Genomic DNA, 17,412 nt, shown 5'->3' with positions numbered 1-17,412 from the left:
CCCGCTAGTTTTGTTTCTATTAAGCTTGAATTTTAAAAATTTTGCACAAAAATGTATGTGTCGCATGTTTTCAATAACCTAAATTTGGGTAAAATATTACATATTTTTTGTTATAAGGTTGTAGGCCCAAATATCTTCTCTAAAACCACAAAGTTTGCCCTTGTTTTCAAGACAACTCAAGATTCACATCAAGGAGTTCAATCACGAAAACACACTTGGCAGACATAAATTCCAATCAGTTTCAACACAACAGTTGAAGAGAAATCGTGAACTTGACACTTTCCTCATTTGTACCTAAAACTAAATTGTCAGGAAATGGAACAAATATAGTTCAGGAACATGCCATTTTTAAATGCTGTATAATTGAAGCAAGCCCAGATTTGGAAAAATAACAACTGTCTCTGGATATTTGTTGATGCTGCCACCCTTAACTGCTTCCCAGGTTTTATTCATCATACTTTCCTCATTTGCACCTCAATCCTAAACACATTTGTTATAAAAAGGAGAACATACTGTTTTCAACTGAAATCTTTTCCAGATAAGCATGTTTAGGTCTGCAACTTTACAACAGTTGCTATGGATAGAAAATAATAACAATGTATTGAGTCTCAACAGGTGCAAAAGAAGCAACTTTTAAAATATACTTTAACTGAGTGCAATCCACTCTTGCCTTAATTGTTGGCCACCTGGATTCAGTAGGAATAAGAGCTGCTGATATTCCTGATGGCAGAAAGCATAGCTTCCAAAAATGGATCTGAGCCTAAACAGATGTTAGTAAGTGGCTTTCACATGATGGCTTTAACTGACAAGGAATGCTATTCAACAGACATGGTAAGTCAAACTATGCCTTACTGGGACCATGCAAATACATAGGCTCCAGGACATGGGTAGGTAAACTAAGGCCCAGGGGGCCGGTTCCGGCCCAATCGCCTTCTAAATCCAGCCCGTGGAGGGTCCGGGAACCAGCAAGTTTTTACAGGAGTAGAATGTGTCCTTTTATTTAAAATGCATCTCTGGGTTATTTGTGAGGCATAGGAATTTGTTCCTCCTCCCCCCCCCCCCAATATAGTCCAGGCCCACCCAAGGTCTGAGGGACAGTGGACCGGCCCCCTGCTGAAAAAGTTTGCTGACCCCTGCAGGAGATTAGCTTGTAACTCCTTTGCTTTCCTCCACCACCATGTCATTTCCACCCCTGCGCTGTGCTGAGCTAAGCCAAGGATTGGCTTAGTGTGTCATCTGAATTCAGGCTCATGGTTAAGCTCTCTCCATAAGGTTTGTTGTCTACAGCTCATGGCTCAGCACATCCTTTGTCAAACCTACTTGCAATGGAGAGAGTTGTATGTTCTCGGCATACTAATGACAGCACACTTCAAAACTGTGGGTGCCCCCACTCAGTGGTTTCATGAACTCTGCAGAACTCCAGACTCGAGGCTCCATGAGGCTGACCAACAGGCCCCCCAGCACCACCGCTTGTAGGCAGGTCTGAATCCTACCTGTAACTGATCCAGAAGATCAGTTCCATCCAAGAGCATTTGGATCTGACTGGCTCCTCCAGAACCTTGCCCAGAAAGGAGACATGTGGCAACCAGCCTAGAATTTTAAAGATCATCCAAAGAAGGCTTATTTTAAGGGAAGTGGTGTCACCACCACCTCTCTCATGTGGCTGGGGAACATTCGATCTGTTCAAGAGGGACTAATAATCTCCTCGATGCAGCTAGTCTTCTTCTCTCCTCTTTGCTAGATCTTACAAGCCAGGAGGACACGGATGCAAGTGACTGAAGCAGTCAAAGGGCCCTGAGGAGAGCTTGGCATGGGGTCCCGAGGTCTGAACTAAGGTGAGCTGAGATGGCAAGGCTGCCACGGAAGAGCTGAAGCAGCGCCAGCTAAGGGAGCCTTCAGCTGCTTCTTCGGGGATTCGTGTCCCACACCTGTGGCTGGGCGGACCCGCTTCTGAGGGGGAGAGAAGGAGCCGTGCTGCACACCTGGGTTTGCCATGAAGCGGGCTGGGCGACGCTTCTCTAGACCGAACCAGGCCTGGAGCCGGGAGCCAGCCTTGGGGTTTATGCCGGAGGAGGAGAGGCTTCACCTCGGCCCGTCCCAGCGGGAGGGGCCGCTCGAGATCTCCCCCCCCCGGCCCCTCCCGCCCCTCCGCGGCCTCTTCCGGAAGCGGCGCCCCACACCGCCAGGAGCCTGGAGCCGGACGAGGCGGGCAGCAGCAGGCGCTCGCCGGCCCCCCGAGCGCCTCCTCCGTCTCCTCCCCTGCCGCCTCGACGCGCCGCGCCAGCCCAGCCTGCCTGGTCCCGCCCCTCCGGGATGAGCTCGCCCGCCCTGCCCGCCTGGCACTGGGGCTCTCGCTGCCGACGCGCCCGGCTCGCTTTCGCCTACCTGGCCAGTCGCGCGCGCGGGCGCGCCACACACAAGCAGCCGCTTCGCTTCTCGCGCGAGTCCGGGAGCCGATGGCACAGAAGGAGCCGCGCGGCCCCTCAGCTCGCCGGAGCCCGACACGCGGGACGCGACGCGCCTCTTGCTTCCTGCCCCAGGTAAGGGGACTCGGCGAAGTTCGCCCCAGCTAGCGGGCTCTCGGAGCGTGCCGTGAGGGGAGCGGGGAGGTGAAGGCTGGCGGGTGGGGATGCGGTACGGAGACATTAGCAACTCCCTGAACCTCACCCCCCCTCCCCAAATACCACGAAGGGCAGCCTGAGGCGGAGCAGGAGTGCTGGGCTGTGTGCGGTGAGGGAATAAGGTGCGACTTGTGCGGGGCTTTGGTTTTTGCCGAACACCAGCCGGCAGCACACGGGGTGCGGAGAGCTCGGAGGAGACCCGCCTGCGGCGACTCTGCGGAGATCACTTTTCGCCGGAGCACCTGCGTGCTCGGCTGGGCGCGCGCCAGACTGGACTGCTGCTGCGGGGCGCGCGCTCGCGGCTTCTTCCTCTCGCCCGCGGGGGGTTTTCCCCGGCCCCGATCTCTCCCTCGCTTGACCCCCCCCCCGCCCCCGTTGTAAGGGCTATAAGGGAGCCCGGTGATGCAAGAGGGGAGAGCGAGACTCGCTCCGCAACAGGCTCACAAGAGAGAGCTGATCGCGTTGGACAGGTGTATGAAACTGAAATTGCCACCAAACCGCCTTCTCCGGAACTCTGAAAAACCCCTGGCATTTGCACAGCAGTTTGAGAACATTCCGAATGCCCCACAGAAACGCTCTAATTGCGATCCCTGCCGGGTAAATCAATATTGCTGAAACTCTGAAACGAGGGTGGTTTGCCTGATGGTGAGTTTTTGGCAGAGGTAAGGTTAGAATTGGAGAACTTTCTGATTCCCAGCTTGCAGCATAATCCTAACCATTTGTACTCAGAAATAAATCCTATAACTATCGAGGTGGGTGGGTGTGTTTTTCTCCCAGGTAAATGGGGTTAGGATTGCAGCCATTGTCCCTTAGCAGCCAAGTTTGGAGTCCTTTCTTAGATGTTCAGGTGGTGTGTAGTGGCAGCGGACAGCCACTTAGATATTTCTTTGTGTCAAAAAGGAAGCTCTGTCCTTTATCCCCTGTGAAGAGAAACAGCCTATGTGTATCAGCATATTTGAAAAATAGCTGAGTTGGACTGTAGTCGCAAGAAAAAGAGAGTGTGGTGCCGCCTTAGCGAGCAACTATCAGCTTAATGAATTAGTTGTGCAATTACGAGCTTTTCAAGCAGGAGTCCATTCTTTCGGGCCACAGGTATGGACAGATACATTCACATTCCCACACACTGGAAGGTAGTAGTCCATGTGAGTGAGAATAAATTCAGAAATGCTATACTCTGGGTGTTTTTCAGATGTATGCCTCAGATCTATGACCCAGCCAGGGCCCTTTTAAGGTGGCTGGGTTCTGTCTTAAGAGTTCCCAAAGGAGCTCTTCCTTAGTCCATGAACTTGCTTGGTGATACTGCTGTCTTAGTCCTGTTATGTTTGGCAGTCTCCATGCTGCAAATCCATCCTAAACATATGCTGGTGGTTTTCTTCATTGCCTTCATGAGAGAACACAGTATTCTGAAGATGACAGAAGGTGAATTTCACACTCATCTTTTCACAAGCAGATGAATACAGCACCAAAAATTGTTATACAGAAATGAAACATGACAAACCTGTTGTCTCAGTAGCCAAAGATTGAGTCTTTCAGCATATCTTTTCTTAAATTCTGTTTGGCTTAGCTTTCACTATGTCCCCATGTTATGTATCCACATATGAGAGTTTGTTCAGATATGAATTTAAACTCTATGATGCAGCTGTGTAACAGGATATAATTTCAACCTAATATCAACGCTTTAGGTCCAGTTAAGGCGCTATTGCAATGGCAGAGAGAGAGTAAAAATCCTGACCTCTAGCTCCATTTTAACATCCATAATGAATAGAAGGTCAGATAATTTGTGATCACCCTAACTAATATGTTACCACCACCTCTAGCATCAGTCTCCTGATGATGATATGCGAAGTTAACAACAGTATTTGCATAACATCATCTGCTCTAGCCTTTCAAACAAAACAAAGTCTGAGAAGCATTTTTATGTATTATTTTGTCAGCCACCATACTGCTGATACTGGGCATTGAATAGTGCTGAAGTACCCTTTATCTGGTCCTCAGTCTGGGTGACATTTTTTGCACGTTATTCTTGCGTTACTTTCTCTTAACCACAACCAGGTGTTCATGAATTCTCCTCTGCAGAGGTGCCCACATTGACACTAAGAGACAGATAGATTTGGGAACCCTGTGTTTCTCTTATGTGTAAATCCACCAACTACAGCAGAGTGCTATTTTACACATAGAAGATGTGTAAACTTATGGTTAAAGGGTTTTATGTTTGGGTGCTAGGAATCTGAGAGTCACTGCAGTAGTGCAAGTTTCGATGGGTCAGTAGTCTGACTCTGTAACAGGCACCCTTATTATATGTCAATGTGTGCAATATTTGTGAGGTCCTTGTTTTAATATAGCTGGTGTGCTATATTTCTCTATGAAGAAGAAATACTTCTATTTGTTTGTTTGTTTTGTTTTTTTAAGAAACAACATTATTTGCTAACTTTTAAAAATGGCTCCAAGGATGTATCACCTTTTTGTCTTTTTTCATTTTATTTATTACATTTCTATCCTCCCTCCAATGACCTCAGGGTAGTGTACATTGTTCTTTCAGTTTAACCCTGTGGGGTAGGCTAAGCGAGGGTGACTGGCCCAAATGAGCTTCTTGATCCAGTTTGGCACACTAACCACAGCATTACACCAGCTCTTTTAAACTAATGCTCTCTGTGTCTTTCCTCACAGAGGTAATAGCAGCAGGTGTACTGAGATTATATGGGGAGGAAAGGAGGAGCACTGATAATCTCAGAACACTTCCCTGGTTTCCAAAGTAGCCGCGTGGAGCTGATAATTCATTTCAAACAAACTTTAGATGAGAGCTCTTCTGCCCTTAGTCTGTCCCACAGACATGATATTCATTTGTCAATTTGCCTTCACTAAGTTCCAGTTAATTCAGGGAGATGCTTTTCACACATATATTTATGATTAAAATGTTAATGTTGTACTTCACAACTTGGTTCTCGTTCACAAATATGATTGGATCTTTCTGCAAAAAATAAAAATTAAAAGAACACTTAGGATAAAACGTATAAGTTGTTTGTTGTTTTTATTATAATGATATTTATTGAAAAAAGAATTTTTAAAATTACAAAGGAAAAAAAAGACAAAATTACAGAGAAAAAAGACAAAAAAAGAAAAAAAGAAAAAATAAAACCAACATTTTCAAATTCTCCACTTTCATTACCTTCTTTCCATGACCTCCTCCTCCTCCCATCTCTTGTATCTTGATTAATAATTGTCACAGCAAATCCTTTCCATAATTCATAATATTCTGTCATTACATTACCTTGCTCTATTTTCATCTTATCTTATAAAAAACCTTAAAACTTAAAACTTAAATCTTATTTTTACCAGCTTCTCATAACCATTACCTTTTTACCTAGTTCTTTAAACATTCTTACAAGAGCCAAGTAATTTCATTTGAACATTTTTGCAACATTCATAAAACATTTCTGATGATTAAAAAAGAGAATAAAAACAATCCAATCTTCTTCCAGCGTCCCCTCCCCCCCAGTCCCGGGATTGTCAGTCCTTTTTATCCCATTAGTCTGGCACATTAACCTGGTGATCTTATATCCGAGGCCTTCAAATCTCTTCCATGTCCCTTCCGCAGTTCTTCTTCATATTTTCCTTTCACTCATGGGAACTCCAGCTTGGTAGTTTTTTTGACCCTTTTCAACAAATCAGCCCCTTTCTCATACCAGACTAGACTCCATGTGATATTTTAAAACATGTTTCAAATTCCCTCCAAGATTGGAAGTCCCAACAGCTCCAAACCTCTGACGGCCCATTGCCAGATTCGGAAAGTCCAAACATCCCTGCATAGGGGGGTCAGTCCAACCCCCCATTTCCAGCCAAACTTTGTCTTTCCAGATCTGTTTTTTTCCAAGTTCATTTGTCAAATCCAAAGGCTCATTTTCCTGCTGGGCCAAAAGTCCCTCCATCCCTGGTGCCCAAGATTCAGCAAGGTCCTCTTCTTTCAGTTGTTCTCTCATGGCACGGTCCTGTTTTGGTTCCTGAGTGGGCTCCATATAGTTTCCCACTACCTGTTCAAAGGTTCTGGCCGCATTAGTCATAAAATCTGTCTTCTGACTTAACTGATCCAATAGGGCATTTATTTTACAGAAAGCACCCAACAGTGCTTCTGAAGACATTGTCCTACAAGGTCACAAATCCTTTCCCACAGTTGTAATCAGTAATAGCTGCAAGTTCCCAGGATTTAGTTACAATTTCACAGTTCCCCTCTAGGGGGGAAAACTTCTGGTTGTTCTTTTCCTTAAAAACAATAGCAACAAAGTTTCTTTTTTAAGATATTTTGTCCATATTTGTTCTTTTAAAAGACGAAAGGAAACAATGGAGTCACAATGGTTCTCTTCTTTTAACTATCTGTCAAAGCATTTATTTCTGGTCAATGAGCTTCAAACATCAAATCTGACACCCCGCTCCAGGGTCAGGACGGTGGAAAATTACTTTGCTTTAGCTTCACTTTTGCAGGTTTAAACGGCTCAGGAAAAAGTCCCCCTTCTTCTCCTGCTACCGAAGGGGGGTTCAGCGATTTTAAATGATGAAAGTCGATCCTTTAGAAGTGATTTTTAAGGCTCTAGTTTGCGTTGTCTTTGCTTTGTTCTGACTACAAGGAAACGGAAGGGTGACTTCTTGTTTAGACCTTCCCGTTTCAGTACCAAATTAGGGTTAATTTTAAAGTCCAAATTCCTTTTTATTTTGCCAGTTCTTATTTGAAGTCCAAATATTTAATGTTCCAGTACTCACGGTTGGTTATTTTAGATGCCAAATTGTCCCAGGAAAAAGGCAGCGCTCTCCGGCAATGGCTATGCGGCTTCGCTCCACAGAAAAAGCAATTAACTCACAGCACCGCGCCACTTCCCCCTCTTCACTTCGGAGCCCGTTTATGGGTTCCTTTGTGGGTTGGGGGGCGCTAAGGGTGCCCGACGAGTCCCACGGTCACAGGCTTCATCCGCCTGTGATTTCCAGAAGGGTCCCTGCTACGCCGCAGCGGAAAAGACCCGTTTCATGCGGAGCTAGTCCCTCCAGTTCAGAGGGAGTCCACCATTGCCGGTGGCGCCACCCCGGAAGTCTCTGGATAAAACGTGTAAGTTGAGTGGAGGGGGAAAGCCATGTTTTTGAAAAAATATTGTTGAGAAGCTAAGGAAAGCCTATATTTTGGGACTTTGGCAGTACTGAAGTCAAGAGCATACTGCAATATCCCAGAGTTATTCTTAATGGGCTAAAAAATGTAAACTGTATAAAATGTAAAAGATGACATGATTGGAATCTTGCATATAATAGCATTTAATAAATGTAGGCTCTTAATGGTACTTCTGCATAGGATATGTCTTATGTACCATTGCAGATGGGACCATAGCTGTTGGGAGGCTGTGCTAAAACAACATAGGGACATTCTGATCTTAAGTGTGTTTTTCCTTAGGACAGCCATAAAATGTCAGTGCTGGGACTTGTGAAACTCCTCAAATAGTAAATAGCCGAGGCTGTTTCAGACTTTAGCAGCAGCAAATCTGGATTTGCAACCCTATATAAAGTTGACAATATGTGGCTAATCCTGGCTTTCTGCCCTGTATTGTACACTGAGGTGACTCAAATGCAAAATCAAAACTTAATTTTACATGAGCCTGGCTGTGCCCATCTCCCTTTGAGTACAGTCATTCCCTACTTCCTTTCCTTCTTTGAGGCAAAGCACAGTTTGCTGTTTCAAGTGAATTAGCAAGCAATGGATTGTCCTGCTCTACAACTAGCACTGGAAATCAGGCTCATGCACATGTCCCTAACCCATGATTTGGTGTTACATCTGAACCAGCTCATTGTTGGTCATGTTCACACCAGGATGTTATCAAGGTCCAGGCTGTTGGCACACTACACTAATTTTACACCAGCTTCATTCACTACTACTTTGTTTCTAGGTTCTATTTTAAGTGCAAAAAGCAACCTAGTCCTAGGTCACCAACTTTTTTGGACCCAAAGGAATATCTGGAATTTTGAGGGAAGTGCCATGACCACCAATCTCCTGGTTACTCCTCTCTTCCCAACTGCCTTCCCCACACCCCAAAAAGGACAGAAAGTTAGACACACAATGCTTTTCCATGGGGTCTAGGTAAAAGCCAGATCTAGTAAAATTAAAATTGATCCCTTTAAATTCACAGGATTTCTACAAATTCACCATCATATTAAAGCTCTCATTGGTGACTGCAAAATGCACTGTAAAAATGGAAGATCCTGTACTGTACTGTACTGTACTGACAATACTGTACTGATCCTCAGTCTCTGAAAGTGTTGACTTCTTTATTTTATTGTTGTCCTTTGTGGCTGAAATGGAGGGGAGACAAGTATCCAATCAAAATAGAATGGGGAAAGTGGGATATGAATAATAAACGTGCTAACTTTTCTGTATTTTATCCTGCCTTGATAGTTTGTTGTATTACACTATTTTATGGTTTTCTGTAAGCTGCCTTGTAAAAAAACGCATTGCATAAATGATGTTATAAATATGTCAAACATCTTTGAGAGCCAGTGTGGTGTAGTGGTTAAGAGCGGTAGACTTGTAATCTGGGGAACCGGGTTTGTGTCTCCACTCCTCCACATGCAGCTGCTGGGTGACCTTGGGCCAGTCACACTTCTTTGAGGTCTCTCAGCCCCACTCACCTCACAGAGTGTTTGTTGTGGGGGAGGAAGGGAAAGGAGAATGTTAGCCGCTTTGAGACTCCTTCGGGTAGTGATAAAGCGGGATATCAAATCCAAACTCTTCTTCTTCATCATCTTATGCACCTATAATGTAATATGTGCAGCAGTTCTTGGTGACAAACACAGATTTGCCGCTGCAGAACTTCTGAAGTGACCCTTAGAAATAAGTCTAATTGCTTTTTGTGGAGACTGTTTCCACATCTCTTGCCTTTGTGCCCTTCCTGCTAGCAGGGGGTTGGACTCGATGGCCCTTGTGGTCTCTTCCAACTCTATGATTCTATGATCTTAGAAGTATATGGTTGGCCACCATGGGATACAGGCTGTTAGGACTGATGACCTCTGGGCCAGATCGAGCTGGTCTCTTCTTATTCTCTTAACTTATACACTTACAGCAACCAGGGAGTTCCTTCCTAACTAATTAGCCTTCTCATGGGTACAACTGGAAAAAAGCTGTCGGACAAAATACTCTTGATTCTCAAAATGATTGGGTTGCATCCATCATTGCAGAAGTGGAGTTTGGCTCATGCAATACAACTTCCCCTTCTTGAGTTTCCCAGTGCACACACCCCAAATCTCTTCCAGAGAGTCCCCAGTGCTGTGAAACACATTTGGAGGTGCATGGCAGGAGGAGAGGAAGGGGAAATTCCATTGTGCAAGTGGAAGTGTGTTGTATGAGTGGAGCAGCATTGTTGGATGCAACCCAATGTCTCCTACTGTTCATTTCAAGAGCAGTTCTCTCTGAAAGTACTTTTTGTGTTGGTTGTACTGCAAGTTCTATTTTTCTGCTGGCAGGGTTTTGAAACCACAAATAGTCCAATTCCGAAGTGTTCTCTTGAATGTTTTAAATATAGAAAGTATGGATTTCTGAATAAAACATGTCATACCAAACAAAATCTGCTAGTTGTTTGTTCTATTTTATTCCTTGAGAAGATAATAATTTACAAGAATCTGCATTTCTAAATGGGTCCCAATAAAAATACCATAATTTACAGTAACTTGTAATTATATAGGAAACAAATAAGCTATATTTTGCATATATCTTGTTTATCATGTCCTAGCAGTTGCACAAACAGCTGGCATTTGTATATATTTTCTTGCATAGGAAGAAAGTTAATATTTGAATTAAATAGAACAAACTAGTTTGGCACACATACCAATAACCCAGTTAAGCCAAATTGTAGTTAAGCCAAATGTCTGTTCAGGATCGGACAGCGCTTACTGAGGCACCAGGACAGTGTTGCTACTACTGCTTTCCTACATTATTCGGGCAATCAACAACAACAACAACAACAACAACAACAACAACAACAACAACAACAACTGTACCCTTCCATATGACTGGGTTGCTCCAGCCACTCTGGGCAACGTCCAATGGATATAAAAACTTAATAAAACATCAAACATTAAAAGCCTCCCTATATAGGGCTGCCTTCAAATGTCTTTTAAAAGGCAAATAATATATTTCCTTGATCTCTGATGGGAGGGTTTTTCACAGGGACCACTACCAAGAAGGCTCTCTTTCTGGTTTCCTGTAACTACTTCTTGTGGAGCATTGATCTGCATTCCTGATGATGTCACTGGGGTTTAATATACAGTACAATGAACAATAGTCAGTTCTGTTTGATGGAGTGGTAATCTTATTGCACCACTGCATTGTCTGAATGTGGACACCACAGTTGCATTCACAAAGACATATGTGATACCTTAAAGTACATTTTCCCACCCAATTGCATTTTCTGCCCAAGTTAACACCAGAACTAAGTGTGATGATGAAACACACACACACACACACACAAATTAAAAATCACATGAAGTTCCATTGAAAAAGGAACTTAATTCAGATTCATTTCATGCAAAAATGATAGGAACTACTTTGAGATGCTGTTCAGAAATTATTGAATTAATTCCATGAATTGGTTCATTTCAAGTACTGGTTTTGAAACTGATAAGCAATATAAATGAAGCTGGTATCTGTCTCCATTTGAAAGAGCCTAAACAAATATGATCCACAACACTGACATGATTTACAACCCAGTTAAGCACATCATTTTAAAACTGATTTTGCCCTGTACATTTTGAAAGGATTGGATTGGATTATATTCATGTACTGGATTTTGCATATCCAAAGCCCCTTCCTGGGTTTCGTTGCACAGAAGCAGATCTGCTTGGTAGGAAGCGTGCATGGTCTCTGTGTGGGAAGAGGGCACGGGTTGCAGTTGGTAAAATCTGCTCCCCTTGAAAAAAGAAAAGACAAAAGTGATCAGGGCAAGCATTTACTCAAAAATCCTAAACAATACTCCTGACTTGCATCGTTCAGTTTTCCCAGAAGGGTGACTGCTCTTCCTTCTCATGAGGAAAAGGGAAACTGCTGTGTCCTCAGAAGAGGCCTGCTGGATCCAACATCCTGCTTCCTGGATGCCTGTTGGAAACCTAGAAGTGGGCCAAGATTGAAGGCATTTGCTCTTGTCCTGCTTTTGCTTCCCAGAAGCTGGTATTACTAGCTAGCATTACTGCCACTGAACCTGGCGGTTTCATAGAGATATCATGGCCATAAATTTGTGTAATTAATTCTTGAGCCTTGCCACCCCAAAGGCGATGCAGTTTTGTGTATAATCATAGTTTTTGCAATGATCCCCTTTTTATTTTGTCAAGATTTCTGTATGTGAAATGCCTGTTGATATTATGCAAAGCTGAGGAAGCAAATTTTTGTTAGATGTGCAGGTGTTTTGTTAGATGCACAATTGTCTCTGCAATGGGGGAAAATGAGAGAATGAGAGTTCGAGAAAAAGTGTGGCAAAGGTTAAAGGAATATTTAAGAATGTTTTTGATCTCTTAAAAACCAGAATCATATTTAAAATATTAATGGACTGTTCTGTGTATGCTTTTTCTGAACATCCCAATCAGCATCATATGCAAGCACATATCAGTGGCATTTTCAATAGCTTTCCACAAGAAACCTTTATAGTTTAATTATATGCTTATGCTATGTGAAGTAGTTCCTTTCATCCAGCCTGACCTGACCAACATTCACCAGAGTACCCATTGCTGGAGAACATGAGTGGGGCGGATGCTGTTGTGTTCGTGTTCTGCTGATGGACTTCCCTTAAGCATCTGGTCGTCCACTGCAGGAATGCTAGACCAGATAGGCCTCTAGTCCGATCCAGCATGGCTTTTCTTATTTTCTTAACATTTGTTTTGCCAGAGTTTGTGTTTCTTTTTTGAACTCCTCATTTGGGGAAAGGTTCCGCGTTCTCAGGGAAGTCTTAATACCGTTTTTTTAGCCTTGTTGACTCAGCTTGTTAACCATGCTTGCATTCTCTTCAGGTTGATAGTACCTTTCCTACATCTCTGTGGTATGTGTTCTAGCCAAGCTTCATTTTTCTGATTTTTAACTATCTTGCAAGCATTTTGGAGCAACTTGACCCCCTTGACTTTCCCTTTCAGCTACGTATTTACTTCATTGTTGTTGTTCTTAGAAGTTTCATCTTTTGAAGTCAAACGTGATTGTGTTGGGCTTTCTTAGGAATTTTCCATTTACACAAATGCTCAGTTCCACTGCTCTGACACTTTACTGTGTGGAATCCCTTATGGGAGTGTATTGAAGAGCTCACAAAAATACATTCCATGCTACCTTCCCTGGGTATCCATTCATTGCATGGGGCATTTTCTCCATCCTATCTCTCGCTTGTCCTTAATGAAGAGAGTCATGTTAATCTTGATTTCTTAAATGCTTGTTAAGCACCTTTATACATAGCCTTACATATACTGTAGATTCATATATCATTTCTGAAGCAGCAGAATTACTGTCCTAGATGTTAACATCTAGTAAAACTGCCAGTGGCTTTTGAACAGAATATGAAGATGGGCACAAGCAGTTTGTTAACAATGCAGTAGTTATTTAAAGATGCATTGTATTGAGACGTGGTGACCTCTAGCACTGGGCACACGGTTTTCTCAGCATTACTAGTGTTTCTCCAGTCATTTGAAAATCCATGGAAGTGAGTATCTGGCAGTGTTGGGTTTCAGCAGTGCTGCTGCTGAAAGCACCAAGAGATTGTGTTGCCTTGTGGTTATGGCCACCACAACATAAGCTTTCAAGTGACTTCTTTTCCCAAAAAAATCATTTTTTTAATGAAAGTTGGTAGGGATCAATTTTTCCCATGTCCAATACTTCTGGAAATGTTTTACTTCTAAATATATAACAATACTCTTAGTTGTGTTTCGTGCAGCAGATTAACATGGCTATCCCTCTGCATGTTATATTTTCCATTTGGGTTCCCAAAGACCCAAAGATACAATAGACAAGCTACTTGTGTTCACCTTGTACTTGTGTTCATATTAAATGTTTGTGAGAATACAGGCACAGAGCAGATTTGCTTCTTGTAGCTGTGATCCTCACGAAAGACCTGAAATGGAAATTATGATATTCTAAATGTGTAGTAAATACCATATATTTCTCCCAGGGGTGGTTGAATATTCATAAGTGCAAGTAAGTTAGAGAAAACCTCTTAGTTCTTATGCTCAAGTAAAAATAATACTGAGCACAGGTGCAATATTTGAACTGACATTTATAACCTGCTTTTTCTTTTCTTTTATGTTCCTAGTGAATAATCTGCTTAAGAAATACATTTTTGCGGAAAAAGAGGACCTCAGCTTCCTAGTGATGTTCTCTTCATGTCCTGTTTGCTGGTAGTGCAAGAGAAGACTGGACCTTTGTCATGGCTGTTTTTCTGCTGGGAGCAGCACTGCTTTTTGTTCAACCTCAGGCAGTTCCTTCCAGGCCCGCTGCCAGTTTTAAAACTGAGGCTGCTACTCAGAAAGAGCCCTTTAGGAAAGGTGACCTCAAAGAGAGCTTCCACCTCAATGGGACACTCCAGCGGCTTCCACAAACTATCATCATTGGTGTACGGAAAGGTGGAACAAGAGCTTTACTAGAGATGCTAAGCCTCCATCCGGATATGGCAGCAGCAGAAAGCGAAGTCCACTTCTTTGACTGGGAAGAGCATTATTCAAATGGATTGCAATGGTATGTGAGCCAAATGCCATTCTCATACCCATACCAGATAACAGTGGAGAAAACTCCAGCATATTTCACTTCACCAAAAGTGCCTGAAAGAGTTTATAGAATGAACAAACTTATCCGATTGCTCCTTATCTTACGAGACCCAACAGAGAGAGTGCTATCGGACTATACACAAGTGTTTTTTAATCACATGCAAAAACATAAGCTATATCCCTCCATTGAAGAATTCCTGGTTAAGGATGGTGAACTCAACATAAACTACAAAGCGATAAACAGGAGCTTGTATTATTTTCACATGCAAAACTGGCTGAAATACTTTCCTCTGGATCACATTCACATTGTTGATGGGGATAAGTTAATCAAAGATCCTTTCCCGGAGATAGTCAAAGTAGAAAGGTTTCTAAATCTCTCGCCTCAGATAAATGCTTCAAACTTTTACTTCAATAAAACAAAAGGCTTTTACTGCTTAAGGGACAGTGGCAGGGATAGGTGTTTACATGAGTCGAAAGGAAGAGCACACCCCAAAGTAGATCCAATCTTACTTGAAAAGCTACACGGATATTTTCGTGAACCTAATCAGAAATTTTTTGAGCTTGTTGGCAGAACATTTGACTGGCACTGAGTGTGGTCCTAAGTTATAGAGACAAGCATCTGGTGTGCCTAAATGCTCCAGGGCACATTTAGAAAAGGAGGGCATTGACGATATAATTTATTTGTAAAATCTATGAATTACTTCTGTACAATATTAGAGTCATAATTGCCATGTAAGCTAGTAATATTTTTCTACTTGTTAAATTAAACAGAAACACTTTTTGTAATGTTTTTCATAGTTAACACTGTATTTATGTCTATATGAGAAAAAAACCTATTTCATGAAAGAAGGTATCTTGAGATTATGTGGATATAAAATACATACATTTTAAAATGCAATATCTGCTTCCCATTTCCCCAACTCCAAGGTCTCAATGACACTTCATATGATCTTCATTAGGGTGGTATCACAGTAATTTAGAAAAATGTTAACCAATCTTACAAAAAAATCATTTTACTGTAGTAGTATCATGGTTATCAAATGGTTATCAAAGCTTTTCATCATGAGATTCCCAGGCCTAGGAAGCAAATGGTTGACTCTATGGGCAAGCACATTTAAATGAGGAGAAGCCACGGGCAGAGCTTGCCGCTCTCAAAGGCAAAGGATTTGGTCTCTCAGTGGAATGTTGTATCCTGAAGCAAAGTGAGCAGAGGAAACACAATCATCTGCAAAAATGGAAGTTTTGTGGTTGGCAATAAGAAGATGGACAGCAGTCTCAGAGTATATGGCCACAGCTTTATTTATGATTACACTCATGTCAAAGCATAAGATGGAATAAAATGGTCAGTTAACGAAGCTCTTAGCTAGCATGGGTATGGGAGTGGCTTTCCATGTAAAAATTGTTTCTAGGTGGTCTTCTCACACCTGAGCACACTGCCTAAGGGAAGGTTTGTGCCCACAATTCAGTGAAGAAATGTCCTGACCTCACAGTTCCCTAAAATTTTATGATGGTAACCTAGACACATCCAGCCTGGTGACTCTGTGTATCTTAACACCCTAGCATAGCCACAACCATGGATGACAATCTACACACACACATGCACACCTGCGTCCTACTTCTCTAATACCTTTATCTATATGTCTGTGACTAGATTCTGCAGGTACACATCACATCCTTTGGAACAAAGGTAAATGCTGTCGTCCCCCCACACACGGCAGAGGTGAATGCTGTATCCGAGCTGTCTCAGAGACATGTGCCTGTCCACCACAACATTGTGTGCCCTTTTGTATTCCTGTAGAGCATGTTAATATCTGGGTTTCCTAGCCCTCTGCCAAACCTTTGGGATTATCTTTTGCTGTATGGCAAATATGCCTGGAAACAATTTGGCAATGGTCTGAAAATCAAAGTGACCATGGTAGCCAATGTCACACATGATACCTTAACTAATGGTGCAATCCTAATCATGTCCAGTCCTACCCATGCCAGGTACAGGGGCTTAGGACTGCAGCCTAAGTTATTTCCCTACAGGTGCACGAGCAATGCTTTACAGTGGCATTCAAAGCTTCCTCACTCCATTCCTCCTTTTACCAAAGCACTTGAAGCTGCCCAGGTGGCCAAGGCCTAAATTGGGGGCCCTGTTCACTGGAAGTTGGGTGGTTTTCTGCCCAGAAGAGGTGGGCATACTGCCCAAAATGCATACCCTCGTGGGATAAGGGGCCTGGAAAAAGAGAGGCTCAGTAAGAGTCAGTGGCCTGCCCTGTTTATTCACCACATCCTTTGGCCACAACTTGGTCCCATTGCTTGGCCTCTCTTTCTGCCAAGAGCATTAATGGCTGGTGTTCTCAGTCCAGCCACCATTGCAGCCCAAAAACAGAAAGAGTGTGCTGGAAACTTGCCCTGTGATAGAATAGTGCCTATATGTTTTTCCTCCTATCTTAGGTTTACAACTGTTATAAACTTCCTCTTGGAAGAAAAGAAAAAAGCTGGGGATTTGGTTTATCCTGGGAGTGCATCTGGTATATCCCTGGACACCCATGTGCTCAGCTGAGGTCAAATAGCTAAGCAGTCATGCAATGTGCACAACAGACATGGCTGTCCAGGCATTGCAGATCTCACAGTATCCTCCTGGCCCTCCCACACTGATCAGGCAAAGGAGTCCAAGCCCTCAGCAAAGACTGGCTGCAGTTAATGCCTCCCTGTGCCATCTCAACAGTATTTGGGCAACAGCTTCCCTCTCCTTAGCAGACAAATACTTCTTAGCAGATACTCAATATACTCAAATCCTCCTTAGCAGACAAAAGGCTACTGTGAAGTGTTTTGGTCTCACTAGGTGAAGCACTCACTGGCCAGCAATGCATCCAGGATTGGCTACCCCTCACCCTTATTTCTTGGAGCTTCTCTAGACAAGGAAGTCTCACCAGACTGCCAAGTCTTCACAAATAGCCTGCCTGTTCCCCAGGCACTCTCACTGCAGGCATTGCTACAGGTTTGAATGAGAGCTTGCTTACTGGCACAAGGTCAATTATTCAACCTTGAATGG

General features: G+C 43.2%; 2 protein-coding genes across 2 annotated transcripts in view; both read left to right on the top strand.

The window, feature by feature from the left end:
* WDR1 (WD repeat domain 1) overlaps nucleotides 1–17,412 on the top strand; it is a 369,582-nt gene that overhangs the window by 230,541 nt on the left and 121,629 nt on the right. The gene's annotated exons all lie outside the window — the stretch shown is intronic.
* Nucleotides 2,403–15,727, top strand: HS3ST1 (heparan sulfate-glucosamine 3-sulfotransferase 1). Its single transcript, XM_081209239.1, has 2 exons — nucleotides 2,403–2,540; nucleotides 13,922–15,727. The coding sequence occupies exon 2, from the start codon at nucleotides 14,036–14,038 to the stop codon at nucleotides 14,960–14,962; it is 927 nt and encodes a 308-aa protein (XP_081065365.1). The 5' UTR covers nucleotides 2,403–2,540; nucleotides 13,922–14,035; the 3' UTR covers nucleotides 14,963–15,727.

This window comes from Podarcis bocagei (genome assembly GCF_964188305.1).
Source record: "Podarcis bocagei genome assembly, chromosome: 9".
Taxonomy (NCBI): Eukaryota; Metazoa; Chordata; class Lepidosauria; order Squamata; family Lacertidae; genus Podarcis; species Podarcis bocagei.
The sequence above is the reverse complement of the archived record's forward strand: the minus strand, read 5'-3'. Positions and strand labels throughout refer to the sequence as shown.

Bases quoted from the DNA above. Each gene is read 5' to 3' on its own strand.
- HS3ST1 (XM_081209239.1), top strand. From the start codon at position 14,036: ATGGCTGTTTTTCTGCTGGGAGCAGCACTGCTTTTTGTTCAACCTCAG.